Genomic DNA, 14,582 nt, shown 5'->3' on the forward strand with positions numbered 1-14,582 from the left:
TCTGAACCAAAATTTTCATTTTGTATTTGTATGGAAAGATTTTTCTAAGTCCCAGAATTGAATAACCAGGTATAGCAGATATAATATTAATTATCTGCTAGTGCAAAAATGTTGTCAATATACTATTGATGAAGCACACTTCTCTGTGCTGTAGCATGCACAGAGAATCCAGTACTAACAGAGCACCTGCCTTCTTGTACTGCAGTGTAGTAAGAGTCATTTATGCAGAGGTCCAATAAACTATGATGAACAATGTGTACAGAATGATCAAGAAGCATAAAGCAAAGATTCCCTAACACTTTGTTTTTAATACTAGAAGTAAAACTTAATAACATATTTGGGTAGAGATGCTTCAAGCCAGTCTGAAGATCTCACTCTGCAAATAAGACCATTCGGAATTCTTTTCTGAATAAATGTTATGTTTCCATTTGCTTTTGATGACAATGATGATGATGATCATGATGAACTCCAACAGTTGGTCTTAAAACACACAGAAAACTACATGACTCCATTACTGCACCTAAAACATGGGGGCATATGTGGGCTTGGACAAATTACACCATCTGAGTTAACTATAGTAATGTTCTTGCCCAAGGTGCCTAGTCAACGTCAGACCAACAGAACCAGCCCTTAGACGGACATTTAGAACTGCTTGGCCTCGGGAATTAGAGTTCAGGGGAGCCATACAGGAAAAGCAGAAGTCATTCTATGTCATGTTTGAGTATTCAGGATTCTCCTAGAACACTAGATCTAAGGGTGAGAACACTGGCAAGTAAAAATGGTTGGATACGCTGAGTTTGACTTTGATTTTTAAAATTTATTTTGTTGTTGTAGTTGTTTTATTGTAGGTGGAAAAAAGTTTAGGCAGAGTAAGCAGATTGATCAGCCACACTAGATTTTGGAAAAACAAAGGACTCTATTTTACACTTTATTCTTTTACTTTAGTTGATAAGGGGGGAGGGAGTGAATGCTACTTAAAACAACAACTTCTGCCGTTACAAAGCTGCGACCAGATCCAGGTAGTCATTTTATCCTCTGGTGACACTAGCCATAAAGCAAAAAAGGCAAGTCAGAAAGTCTGCTAGGTTTATTTTTTGTAATTTTTAAAATTTATTTGAAAGGCTGGGAGAAAAAGACACACACACACACACACACACACAGAGAGAGAGAGAGAGAGAGAGAGAGAGAGAACTTTTATCCACTGATTTACTCACTGAATGCGTGTAACAGGACTGAGTACAGGAGCCTGGAATTCAATCTAGATCCCCTATGTGAGTGTTGGACCCCACTAACTGAGCCATCATTTGCTATATCGCAGCTTCTGCATTATCAGGGAGCTGGAATTTGGGGTGTAGGCAGTACTTGAAATCTAGATACTCCAATAGCAGTTAAACACTAGGCCAAATGCCTGCCCCGATCTGCTAGTTTTTAACATTGTATTTCCAGGATGCGAGATTTCTCCTGGTTATAAAAGGTGGTAGTCATTTCAAGGAAGCAATTCAGAGCAGTAGGCAAACAGGCAGATAGATAACGTGTAACTACGCATTAATATTTTGAAAAACCAGTTAATTGCTGAGCTTTTTAGTTTACATTTTTCAGGCAGCTTATTTTCTCTATTTAATGCTCCTGGCTTGTGGCCTTGTCAGAAGAGGTCACCCATAAATCTAATCAGCACTTGCAGGTGGGAAGATGGAGAGCCACCTCCCAGAGACAGAGTCACTGCAGCCCTTAACTGGAATGATGGTGAAAGAGTCACCTCCTACTGTATCCAAGTGGATGTGAAATGTCCAAATGATGCCACATTCTCTTTGGGGGAAGTTACAAAACCTTTATTAGGAAATCTCTGTATTTTGGAAGAAGAAAAAGCAGGGTTTAATATTTTGAGCATAGACTCTGAATGTCAGGCCTTGTATCTTCAGGGAAAACTTATTGACAGAAATAATAGAGCCTGAAGGAGACCTCCTTTCTACAGATAAAAAGTGACTAAGCAGCTAAGCCTCAGACCCTATGTTGGGAAAAAGCTTTAGAAACTACCCTAGGACAAAGATTAATATACTTATTTCATGGAATTCACACCTTTATACATTCTTCCTTTACCTCCCTCCCTCTTTCATTCTTTCCTCCCTCCCTCCCTCCCTTGATTCCTTCCTTCTATTCTTTAATCTTCCTTGGTTCCTTCCTCTGTCCCTGCCTGCAGTCTGCCTACCTATCAGTATGTATGTATGTAGTTTTGTAAGTGTCAGTGTGAAATGTTTACAGTGAGCTCCTCTGCTAGCTTTATTTGGTGACTGTGTGAGTTTGTGTATCTGTGTCTGTGCTGAAGGAGGGTATTTATTTACACTTGGAAAATGATAGAAACAATGACTTACAATAAACTCTGCTAATGTGTTTTAAAATATGTTTGTCTATTTATTTGAAAAGAAAGGAGAGTGAGACACACACACACAGAGAAAGAGAGAGAGTGAGAGACAGAGAGACTCCCATCCAGTGCTTTATTCCCCAAATGTATTCAATGGCCTGGACTAGGCAAGGGCTGAAGCCAGGCTCCAATAACTCAATCCAGGTCTCTCAAGTAGGTAGTGGGGCACAATTATTGAGCTATAACTATTGTCCTGCAGGGTCTACATTGGCAGGAAATTGAAGTCAGGAGCTGGAGCTGGGCATAAACCCAGGCATGCCAATAAAAGGCATAGACTTCTTACCGGCGCTGCGGCTCACTAGGTATCCTCCACCTTGCGGCGGCCGGCACACTGGGTTCTAGTCCTGGTCGGGGCACTGGATTCTGTCCCGGTTGCCCCTCTTCCAGACCAGCTCTCTGCTGTGGCCAGGGAGTGCGGTGGAGGATGGCCCAAGTGCTTGGGCCCTGCACCCCATGGGAGACCAGGAGAAGCACCTGGCTCCTGGCTTCGGATCGGCCGTAGCAGCCATTTGAGGGGTGAACCAATGGAAGGAAGACCTTTCTCTCTGTCTTTCTTACTGTCTAACTCTGCCTGTCAAAAAATTTTAAAAAAAAAAGAAAAAAAAGCGTAGACTTCTTAACTGCTCTGCTAAATACCTGACCCTATGATATATGTATCAGAGGATTGGTTGATTGAAGGGAAATGCTTTCCTTGTTGCTAATAGCACATTTTCAACAGAGAAAGTAACTTCTGAGCTGTACTTTAACTAGAGTAAAAGAGGATGAAGTGAAGCTGTAGAAGGAGCTAAGGACAGAAGCTATGAGTGGGGGAAGGGACAAGGAAAGGAATGTCACACTGTCAGTGAATGGCAGCATCTCCGAGTGTGGCATGAGTAGGAGCAGCAAAAATTGAGGCGGGCATGCAGTATCGGGATTCGGATACCTGAGTCCTAAATGTGATGAGTGCTTTCAACATCTGCATTATTCTAGTATGCATTGGATGGTGTGGTTGAGTGACTAAGGAGCAGCAGAGGAACCAATTTGGAGGCATTTGATTACTTTCCATGTAAAAATGGAGCTAATTACAATTCTGCAAATCCTGACCTTATAAAAGTACAGAAAGTCCCAAGCTCAATTAATCTTACAGTATAAAAATTACATAGATACAGTATGATTGGACACATTATTTATGTAACAGAATAGTTATTTTCTATTTAGTATGGCTCACTGCAAGATAACACAAAATAATATGTGCCTCCAAGGCATTTTCAGTCAACTTTAATATTAGTTACACATAGGGCTTCAGGTACACATCATGAAGTAAAATGCACCTGTGTTTTTCTTGTGCTCTGGTTTAAACAATACAGAGAATGGTCATTCTGTTTAGTGCTGCTGCATTGGTTGGGTCCCAGGGTTTGTTCATGGTTCATAGGCCGGTGTAGGTAGTCTTACAATGTCAATCGGAAAAATTAATCTCATCATTTTGCTATGTAAATCATTGTTCAAGTCACCCAGCCAAAGCTATGTGCTTGGTATAGTTTAATATGCTATCAGTGGAGTTATTAGGAAAGTACACTTGCTCCATGTTCTGGACTTTTACTTGCATGTCTGACTAATAACATACATTATTTTTAGCTGAATTCAAACTGGCCTTCATCAAGAACAGGTTCCATTATTATTGTTATTTGAAGTGAAAATTTGCTATCAGGTTATATACATATAACCTGATATACATATATACATATGCAGTGTAGATATATTCCAAGCACTGTGGTTTAGGAGTGTGGGAATATGAAAGGTGGGGGCCCCTGGGGGTGTGTGTGATGTCCATAATGTGAATGTTCCTTTCCATGTTCTTCTATGTTTAGGTCTGTGATGGCATCAAACAAGGAGCCAGACCTGGTGCATCTTGAGGCCAGAACTGTGGACGGTCGTAAGTAAATCAGCTTTCTCCCACTGTCTGTAGTAATGGTGTTTCTATCAGTCTGTCATGCACTGAGTATTTCATCATAGTAGCAGTGAGCCAAGTCACTTGGGAGGAGGACTTCTCCTGTATTTAGTTGTCTAGATTATCATAATAATCTTCATAAATGCAATTATATGGATATATATTCCAGGTATATTTGGATAGTGGTGATATGAGCACTGTAAGGAAAAGAGGTAAGGAAAAAGGGCACAGAATGGTGCCTCCTCACATGGGCACCAACTGTAGGAAAATGTAAGGGGCAGAAACCAAGAGAAGGAACGAACTCACAGCCAGACCAGATTTATTCAAAGAAAATAAACTTGCAGAGGTTGACCAACTTTCAGCTGGCATGCAGATTGAACTGAGGGCTTGGACCTCAGCAGGCTGGGCCTCTTTATATCGTAGGTGGGGTCGGGGGCAGTAGGTAGAAGTGAGCTTCCCCATACCACCCTTCCAAACCTGGGGAAGAATGCAAGGGTAGGGTGGGGAACAATAGGGTGTGAGAGTGAATTGGGATTCAGGGACAAGGGATAAATTCTTGATTTTATCTATCTTTTGGGCAATGAGCTAGAATGACTGAGGCTTATGTCCTTGTTCCATCAAGCACAACCCTGTAACCCAGTTGAATTATCTTTCTAGGTAAATACAATATTCTACATATCTGATTTCTAAGCTCTTTTGTTATAATTATTGTTTTATTTGCAAATGTTGTTGTGCTTTATTTTTGCATTTTGTCAAATATCATCCAGGCAGAGCCACATTGTCTCATTTGGTGATTCACAAAATACATGGGGGGGGGGCAGAAAAAAGAGAGAAGCATCCTGTTATATCCCCATCCTAAGAAACAGAAGAGGAAGTTGTTTGAGTCCATTGCTTACCCTTTGTTAGTCCTTACTGAGTCGATTTGGGTGTGCTGCAAAGTGTGGCTTTAGGTAGAGATATAGAGGGAAGAAAGTTACCCATGTCTGAAGGTCTCCTTAGTGAACTCGCTAAATGTATCTCCCTGGAAAAGCTACTTAAACTCTGCCTCTGTTGCTTCAACTAGCATTAAATTTGTTGATAACAATGATTACTTTAGCAGCTAACATTGATTAAGCAGGTACCATACCAGGAATTCTGCTAAGTAATTTCTATATTTTAACACAATTAATGCTCATGGCACCTTTGCATATTGTTATTTCCATTCTACAGATTAGGAAATGAAGGCGTAGAGAGTTTATAGTAATACACCTCAGGTTATATGATATATGTCAGGACAGTAAAACCCATGCCAGTGAGAATTAGAAAAGCCAATGCATATAAAATGCAGCAGAGAGCACCTGACCTGTCACACACTTCAACAACAGTTTAAGATTCTTACCTCTTCTTTGCCCAGAAGGGTCCTCAAAAGGATTAGCAAATATCCCTGCTGCTGAGGTAGAGCCCACAGGTGAGAAGGACAAAAGAAAACAAGAAAAAAGAGAAAGGATGTAGAGGAGGAGGAATATGGGAAGAAAAGAAAAGGGAGAAAGAGTTATCCAGTCTAGAGGAGAGAAAGAGAATGGACTATGCACAATTACCATGCAGTAATAAACATGTAGCTTGCCCAGCATTGAGCCAAAGAGAGGAAATCTAATTTTGGAGTCATTCTCTGTTTCTAAAATATCCCCTCACAATTCTAAAGCGTTCTACCACTGCCGTTTGCATCTCACAACGTGTTCTTAAGTCTTCAGAATGCAAAGAAGAAGACACTTGGCTTCACCAGCTCAGAACTAAAGAAAGCAGGTTACCTCTGCAACCCAGACTCCCCAGAAGCCATGCGTGCTCTTTGACTATGCACACACCAGGAGACTTTCATCTCTAGACGTTCTGCTTCCCCTCTGGGGGCATGAATATGTCCCTTGGCAGAGTCGGTGTCTAAGGCTGGCCATAACGTTTGTGCCCTGTAAACGCAGGCGTGGCTGCCACAGGGGTTATTCCCAGTACTGAGCCTGCTGTCACATGAGCTCAGCAGTCAGGAGCTTCTTTGCCACCTCTACAGGCAGAAGGCTTGCAGTGACCCCTCCATTTCCTGGAACAGATGATGTTATCTTCGATGCCAATGTCCGTTTCTTACTACACAACAGAGCAGTTTTTTCCTAAAGCTATGATAATAATGCCTCACCTGGTTTAAAGCTCTTTTTGACTTTCCAGTGCTCTGTGATAAAGGGAAAATTATTGCCTTGACCTCAGCCTGAGCTCACTCTGACCTTTCCTCCCTCACTCCTCTAGGATTCTGAGCTTGCTTTCAGGTTCTGAACAAGCAGGGTTCTGTGTTGAGCTGCAAGGACCTGATACCGCCTGTTGTCCTGCCTGGAATGCCCTCCTCCGTTCCTCTCACCCGAACCCATCCAGTGTAATTGCTTAGGTGGACTGTGCACACCTCAGGCTATGGGGGAGGCCTCCCTTGAGCTCCCAATCTAAACCAGTTTGTTATTTTGTTTTCTTTCATCCAACTAAGTTTTCCTTTATTGCATTTATCTCAGCTTGAAATTGTGTGCATTCCATTTACCTGATTATTTGATCACATCTCACCATCTCCAAGTTTTGTGAGAGTAGGGCCTGTGCGTATCTTTATTCAAGATTATATTTCAGGGCCGGCGCTGTGGCATAGCGGGTAAGGCCTCCACCTGCAGTGCCAGCATCCCATATGGGCACCGGTTTGAGTCCCAACTGCTCCACTTCCTTTCTACTTCTCTGCTTTGGTCTGGGAAGGCAGTAGAGGATGACCCAAGTGCTTGGGCCCCTGCACCCACGTGGGAGACCCAAAGGAAGCTCCTGGCTCCTGGCTTCGGATCAGCTCAGTTCTGGCCATTGTGGCCCTTTGGGGAGTAAACCAGCAAATGGAAGACCTCTCTGTCTCTCTCAGCCTCTGCCTCTCTGTAACTCTGCCTTTCAAATAAATAAATAAATCTTTAAAAATATTATATTTCCAGCTCATTCTACAGTGTCTTCATGTAGAGGGAGCTTGCTAAGCAGATATTTGAATGAATGCCTAGTTGAGCAGTTGTCAGGGTTACCAACTGGATGGCTATCTTACCTCCTTCACCAAGTTGCCTGAAAACTTTAGAACATTGCATCTCAAACGTGAGCAGCCATGTGACCCACCCAGGGATCTTGTTAAATGTGGATTCTGATTCAGGAGGACCCTGAGATTCTGCATTCCTAACAAGCTCCCAGATGATACCGATGCTGCCCATCTGCAGAACACTCACTGAGTAGCAAAGTCCCACAACAGAAAACTGATAGAAGAGCTTTCGGGTCTGTCTCCCATGACTACACCCTTTGTTATGAAGACTCTAGGTGGAATTGATAGCATCCCAGACTGCTTTCATTGTCAAGCTTTTGGGGATAATGCTGCTTTCTGTTTTGTGGCGTGTGATGCACGTAACCCCACATCCTAAAAGCAAAAAGGCCATTGCAATTCCTGGTCTGCCGTTTTCTTACACCTAACATTATCCTTGCTCCCTGGAGGCATCGCAGTTGATAATGCCAAACTGTCATCTTGGGCTCAACTTTCACAAGGCATGAAATATATCAGTTTTAATTTATTTATTTTATTTTACTTTTTTTTTTTTTTTTTTGCAAAGGCAGCATCTTCAGAAACTATCCAAGGGTGAAAATTCAATAAAAGGATTTAATTTGAAAAGTTATCCCTGTCAAAACAAAAGAGAAAAACTTGCCTACCAATCGAAATAAAAGATCTAAGCATAACACCTCACCTGACTGTAAAAAACAGTGAGATTTTCTCAGGATCATAATCAGGCCCCCAACACACACCTTCTCTAACGCAGTCAGTAACTGTGGCTCCAGGTAAGAGAATCAGAGAGGAGGAAAGAAAGACAGAGAACAGGGAGGTCAGAACAGCAAGAAGTTAGCAAATGTAACTGATAATGATTTGAGAGTATATTCATCAAAATCAGGCTCCAGGCTGGTCAGTGGTTCCAAGACTTCCTGTATCCCTCTGTCATCTTCCACCTGTTTCCTAATTGTGATCATTCCTTGTTTCTCCATCTCTTCATTCTTGTTTCATGTAAAATTTAAAGACATTGGGTCCACTACTTATATTCTGAGTCATGTATCTTGTAAGGTATATGCTAAAATAATATTTTTGACTTTGAACACAAAATGTGTTTTATGATGTTAATGTGTTCAGGAATTTTGTGGGCAAGATACTGAAACCTTTGAGTCAGGAAAAATCTCTCACTAGCTGATTTGACTGCCAGGCAGGCAGGGGAATGCGGTGCTAGTGCTTATCTGGGATTTTTATTTAGTTTAGCCTTGATCTCATTTCGAATGTCCTTAGATTTCTTTTTATAGTTTATTTCTGTATATATTTGAAAACTGCTTGTTTGAGGGGAGAGTGAGCTCTGGAAAGCTTTTGTTCTGTGAGACTCTGTGAACGACACAGACATCTCTTATCTCTACTCTGAAATATGGGTGTCTTGCCATTGACCTCTGTCAAGGATGCTGTTCTTCCTGGTCATACTCTGCCTTGGGGAGATAGCAGAAAAGACACAGCTCAGTTACAGTCAATCACAGGAAATACTGCTAGAAAATTGTGAGTCTAAATATCAGTTGTGGAATTTGTTATTGGCTCCCACATTGAACTTAGCATAAATTGATAAGTTGTTATCAGGAAACAGAGATTTCAGTGGCCAAATATCTTCTGTGTATTTGTGTGTGTGTATATTTGTGTTACCTGTATCCAGTTGTTAAAATACTACAATGAAAACTTACATCCTAACGATTTACCTGGCATCAGTGTATATAGTTAGAGAATGCTGATCAAACTTGGATTGAAAAAGTTTGATACAAAATCATATCTTGTTTAATCTTGGTTCAAAAACAGTTTAAAGCCTGAAGCACATAGTATTTATTGGATTAATGTGTGTGTGTGTGTGTAACCACACATGTATATCTTCTTAAAGACAAGTCTTCATTAACCATGTTAGGGATGCGGAGTCCTGCAGGGCAAACAGAGGAGCACAAGAAACTCCCTGAAATTGGGTGCTACAGTTTATATTTGTGTAGCTTTGGAGGAAAGAACATTAATTTTATAATAATTTTTCACATAGTACTAATATATAGATGTATATGAGATATATACATATATGTATACACACATATATATATATATATATGTGCTCATCTTGAAGCATAGATCTGGTAAGAGAACCTACAACAAAGTTAGGCATTATTACTTCTTTCTTTTCCTTCTGAAATGAAATGAAAGGCCTAGCCAATGACCTGAATGTTTGTGTACTGGTGGTGAGCCATGCCAGCAGGAACAGGGGACAGGGGACAGTTAGTGGCTTCAGTGTCTCTATCTGCATGAGTAAATAACCTTGCAACAACTTACTCAAGGACTAATCTCTTTCACTGGGGGAAAAAATGTTGACCCTTTAACCAAATGTGAAAGTGACTGCCCCAAAACCCTTGTGAATGAACCTCAAAGTAGCATTTTACAAGCTGAAATAACGTAAAATGAACATTGCAATTTTATGTAACTATTTACTTCACTCATTCTGATATTGAGTAAGAACTAGAAATCTCATTTCTGCTTCCTGTCCTGTGTTTTCCGTATTTAACAGCACGTGTGTCAGTATCTGGATGAGGCAAACCTGATGGAATGCTGTGTGGAGGTGAATGAGAACTCTGCTCAAGGTCCTGGATTTATAAGCTATGGAGTGCAGTGGAGGTTTTACTATGAGTATAGATTGCTATTATACAAACAACAAAAGCAGCAGCAATAAAAAGGATAAGCCATCCTCCAATGAATCAATTGAAAAGCAAAATCAACTTCCTGACCTTTATTCCAGTTTCTAAGACATAGTGGTTTACACGCACACACATGTAACACACATGCATCTTTCTCTGTGTGTGTATAGCTGTATTTCTACAGACATTATTTTGGCTCATTTGGATGAGTACAGGCACATCCATACCCAAAAAACATTTAAGTTGTAAAGCTGCAAGTTAAAAATCTTTCCATATCAGAACATATAAACTTAGCAATTTCATAAATAATCATTACAAAGAACTCTGTTATATAATCAGCAATAATTTAATAATCAGTATCTCTTTAATAGGCGTGTAGACCTTTAGCTGTTTCAAACAGTGTGAATACCTATATATGAACACACATCATGTATTTAGTTAGTAAGTGTTCAAGGTCATGCAAGCAGTAATCAGAACTAAAAGAAATTGCTGAAGGAAATCCCTGGTTCAGAGACCATGTGCAGTGTATATTTCCATTAATGCAGTCACAGCCTTTCTGAAATAACAACTCTAGATGACTTTATTATGATTGAGATTTAGAGTTTTAAATTTTTTCTTTACTATTTTGATTCTTTAGTAAACTTCAAAGACAATGAATCTCTTTAATACTTTAGAGTCACACCTTGACATTTATATGAAAATCTAGAAAAGATCAAACTTGCTATCCTCACTCCAGCCAAAGTCCCAACCCTAGCACAGTAGTTGGCATTATCAGATGCCACACTTTAGTCTTCATTTACCTTCTCTTGCAGTCAATTTATTAAAAGCTTCCAGAGTGGAGCCCTGGAACACACTGTAAGTTGCCATTTCGGGGCAGCTTCAGATTCAGATAGATTCCCACTTCTTCCCAATGCATCAAACAACCACAGGCGTTCCTGTCTTCTGTCCTCAAGTCAAGCAGCAAGGTTGAAGGGGTTCAGCAGCACCTAAACCCTGCTTTTCTTTCTAGTGGTGTCATCTCAACTCTTTTTTTCATGTTGTGAAAGTCTCTTGATTTCATCTACTAGTGATTTCTTCTTGGCCTTTCTGGTTTAATAATCCACAGGTGCCCCTAAAAAACCAAACCAAAAAGCGTGAAATAAGATAGCGCAGACCTCCCCACACAGCAGTGAAAACCTTGGCAGAAAGAGCAAAGTAACAGGCTCAGCAGGGCAGCCTTCATGTGGGGACCTTCATGGCCACTGTGCTCTGCTTCCTTTGTGCCTTTCCACCTGCCAGGAGATCTGTTCCTTGACCGCCCATCCTAGGATGAGAGAACAGAGATGTGCAAGGAAAACTTGGCACTTTTCACTCCAGATATCTGTAGGATCTCCTGGATCCCTCAGGGTGTTGCAGCCAGATATGTGGCAATTTCCAGGTGTTTGGAAAAATGCCAATATTTCTGATTTTTTTTTACATTTTGTTTTTTTAAAGTAGCATCATAAAGACCTGGGAACTTCCTCGTGCATTTCCTTCCTTTGTTCCGCACATTTTCAAACAATAATGATGCTGATATCATACATTCTAGTTCTATTATTTGCCTGATGCTGCTGCTATAGGTCATGTGCAGATGCATTACTAACAGTAATCCTGGAAGGTGGGTACTATTGTGATTTTCCTTATTTAATGATGAGGAAAATGAATCTTACAAATGTAAAATCCTTTTCTCACCATCTCAGTACTAGGGCTTGAAGCAGGTCTGGTTCAGTCCAGCTCTGCCCTTCATTCATTCAATAAATCTTGTTGTAAATCTATCAGGCACTCTTCTCAGCTTGAACAGGAGGAATGTTGCAAAAGCCCTGCTCTCACAGAATTTCCATTCTACTTAGGAGAGACCGAGTATGGATAAGTACAAAGTGAATTTGCCCAAGAAATGTGTATACAAATGTGTAAGAAAAATAAAATGGAGTAGGCAGAAAAGGGAGTGATTGGGGAAGAGAGAGCTGTCTGGAAAGAAAACTCTGATACAAAGTGGCATTTGGTATTTGAGCCTAGTCCCTGTGGAAGTCAGGGAGAGAGCCGTGCATCTTGATGGTAGAACATGCCAAGCGGTTGGAATCACACGTGCAAAGGATATGGAGTGTGAGCATTCTTGGCATGGCTGAAGCATGTCAGGAGGAGCAGGTGGCCAGAAGATAGAGAGGGACAGGAGAATGCGTCATCTGTTCACGCTTAATTCGTGATGAAAGACAGGGATTTTCCAGATTGTTCGTCATTGAGCATCTCCCGTATTCCAAGTGTGCTACCAAGCTATTTTCATTTCTTACTCCCTCCAGTCCATACTTTTCTCTTTTCCAATTTCATTTCTGCATTCTTTCCTTTCTTTCTTCCTTTTCCCTATACCCCCGCAAACATAGGTGAGTGTGTGTTTGCGGGGGAGGAGGGCAGGTAACCCCTTACCACTTTCTTTGTAAACTAAATTTGGAAAAGTTATGCAAATACAGGAAAAAATGTGCTTGTCAGTTTTTCATGCCTGAGTGAGATTTGTATATTGTGTCTTCGCTCAACTAAACTAGTTTCTAGAGTGACTTCCTCACAAACACAGCTAATGTTTCCCAAACACAACTCACATTGTCTCGTGAGTCTGTGCTCTTGCCCATGGATCCCTCTTTCTGGAATGATACTTACTGTTGTCAGCATTCCCAGCAGCCTTCTGGACTTTTCCTCACTCTTGCATGTATGTGTCCACCCCTGACAGAGATAACGTCTGTCTAATTTCATTTATTTGTTTATTTATTTATATATTTTTTATTTTCCCTTTTTCTTTTTGTCCCCCCTCTGTCTCACCAACCCTCCCCCTCTCTCCCTTCCTTTCTTTTTTTAAGTTTTTAAGAAAACATATTTTAAATTTACATTACAGTAAAAGGGCTTAATGCATTACCTAATAAGAAATTTACCAAGTAAAAAGCAAAAAGACCTTAGTGGGAATATAGACAACAGCTATATTCAGTAAATTTGTTTATTTGAAAGACACATAGACACACACACATACACAAACATATAGACAGACATACATCTCCCACTCACTGGTTTATTCCCCAAATGCCAGCAATGGCCAGGGCTGAGCCAGGCCAGATTCAGGAGCCAGGAACTCAATCTTGTCTCTCATGTCTGAGGCAAAGATCCAACTATTTGAGCCATCACCTGCTGCCTCCCAGGGTGCACATTATCAGAAACCTTTAGTCAGCAGCCAGGGCTGGGACTTGAACCCAAGCACTCTGATATTGGATATGGTTGTCCCGAACAGAGTTTTAAACCACTATGCTAAATGCCCGTCCTGGAGGTAATTTTTCCCTCAGCAGGATAGAATAAATAATAATATAATCTCTAACCCTGAAAGTACTGTGGATCATTGGGTATAACAAATCCACAATTCCGGGGCTGGTGTTGTGGTATAGTGGACTTTGCAGCTGCTCATGACTCCAGCATCCCATATCCAAGTGCTGGTCCAGTTCCAGCTGCTTCACTTCCAAACCAGCTTCCTGGTAATGCTCCTGGGAAGGCAGTGGATAATGGTCCAGTGCTAGGGCCCCCATCACCCATGTGGGAGACCCAGATAGGGTTCTGGCTCCTGGTTCTGGCCTGCCCAGACCTTGGTTCTTGTGGCAGTTTGGGGACTGAACCAGCAGGTGGAAAATTTCTCTCCCTCTCCCTCTCCCTCTCCCTCTCCCTCTCCCTCTCCCTCTCCCTCTCCCTCTCCCTCTCCCTCTCCCTCTCCCTCTCCCTCTCCCTCTCCCTCTCCCTCTCCCAAATAAACAAATCTTAAACATGTATACCATTCTATTAAATAAATGCACACGTGGAAGTTTATAGAACAGGCTAGAACGTCTATACAGAGGTATGAAGATTGTATGTCTGTAAGCTCTGGACTCATCACAGCTACAAATCTCCTAGGATATACTCAATGCACTCCATTGTAATTGGCTGGCACTTTTCTGCATATGCATTAGTTGTTATGCTTTGTTGTCCTCTCTTATGTCCCCAAATCCTAGTCTGAAGCTTGGCAAAATATTTATGATCTCAGAATGTTCCCTGTAATAGCCATGGCCTCCTAAATATCCAAAGGCCAACAATAAAACACAACATTTAATAAGTTACCCTGGCTACAAATCAAGAGAGTGCTCAGACAAAATCAATGCTACGTCACCAACTCATCATGGCAGAGGAGAACATTTGGTATTAGGGTATACATTTCACAGGAATATTTTATTCTCTACATAGACTTTCAAGGGCCAACTTTAGAGTCTCACTTTTGAAGACCTCAGTTTCTAATTAGTACATGCTACAAAGGGCTCTTGAAGCTTGGAATAAATTGTATGTGAACAGCAGCTGTTGAAATGTATGTATGTGTGTGTATGTGTGAAATGAGTTGAGGAATTTAATAGGATGCATTATGGAAGTAATATAATAATAGAAAAAAGAGAAGTTCATATACAAATA

The 14,582-nt window shown here is 41.0% G+C and overlaps 1 protein-coding gene across 7 annotated transcripts in view; it reads left to right on the top strand.

Moving 5' to 3' along the window:
- SORCS1 (sortilin related VPS10 domain containing receptor 1) overlaps nt 1-14,582 on the top strand; it is a 574,197-nt gene that overhangs the window by 419,642 nt on the left and 139,973 nt on the right. For all 7 annotated transcript variants that reach the window (XM_070057266.1, XM_051824149.2, XM_051824151.2 and 4 more), the window contains exon 6: nt 4,267-4,331. In XM_070057266.1, coding sequence (XP_069913367.1) covers nt 4,267-4,331 — 65 coding nt within the window. The remainder of the gene's footprint in view (nt 1-4,266; nt 4,332-14,582) is intronic.

The sequence above is a fragment of the Oryctolagus cuniculus genome, chromosome 15, assembly GCF_964237555.1.
Source record: "Oryctolagus cuniculus chromosome 15, mOryCun1.1, whole genome shotgun sequence".
NCBI lineage: Eukaryota > Metazoa > Chordata > Mammalia > Lagomorpha > Leporidae > Oryctolagus > Oryctolagus cuniculus.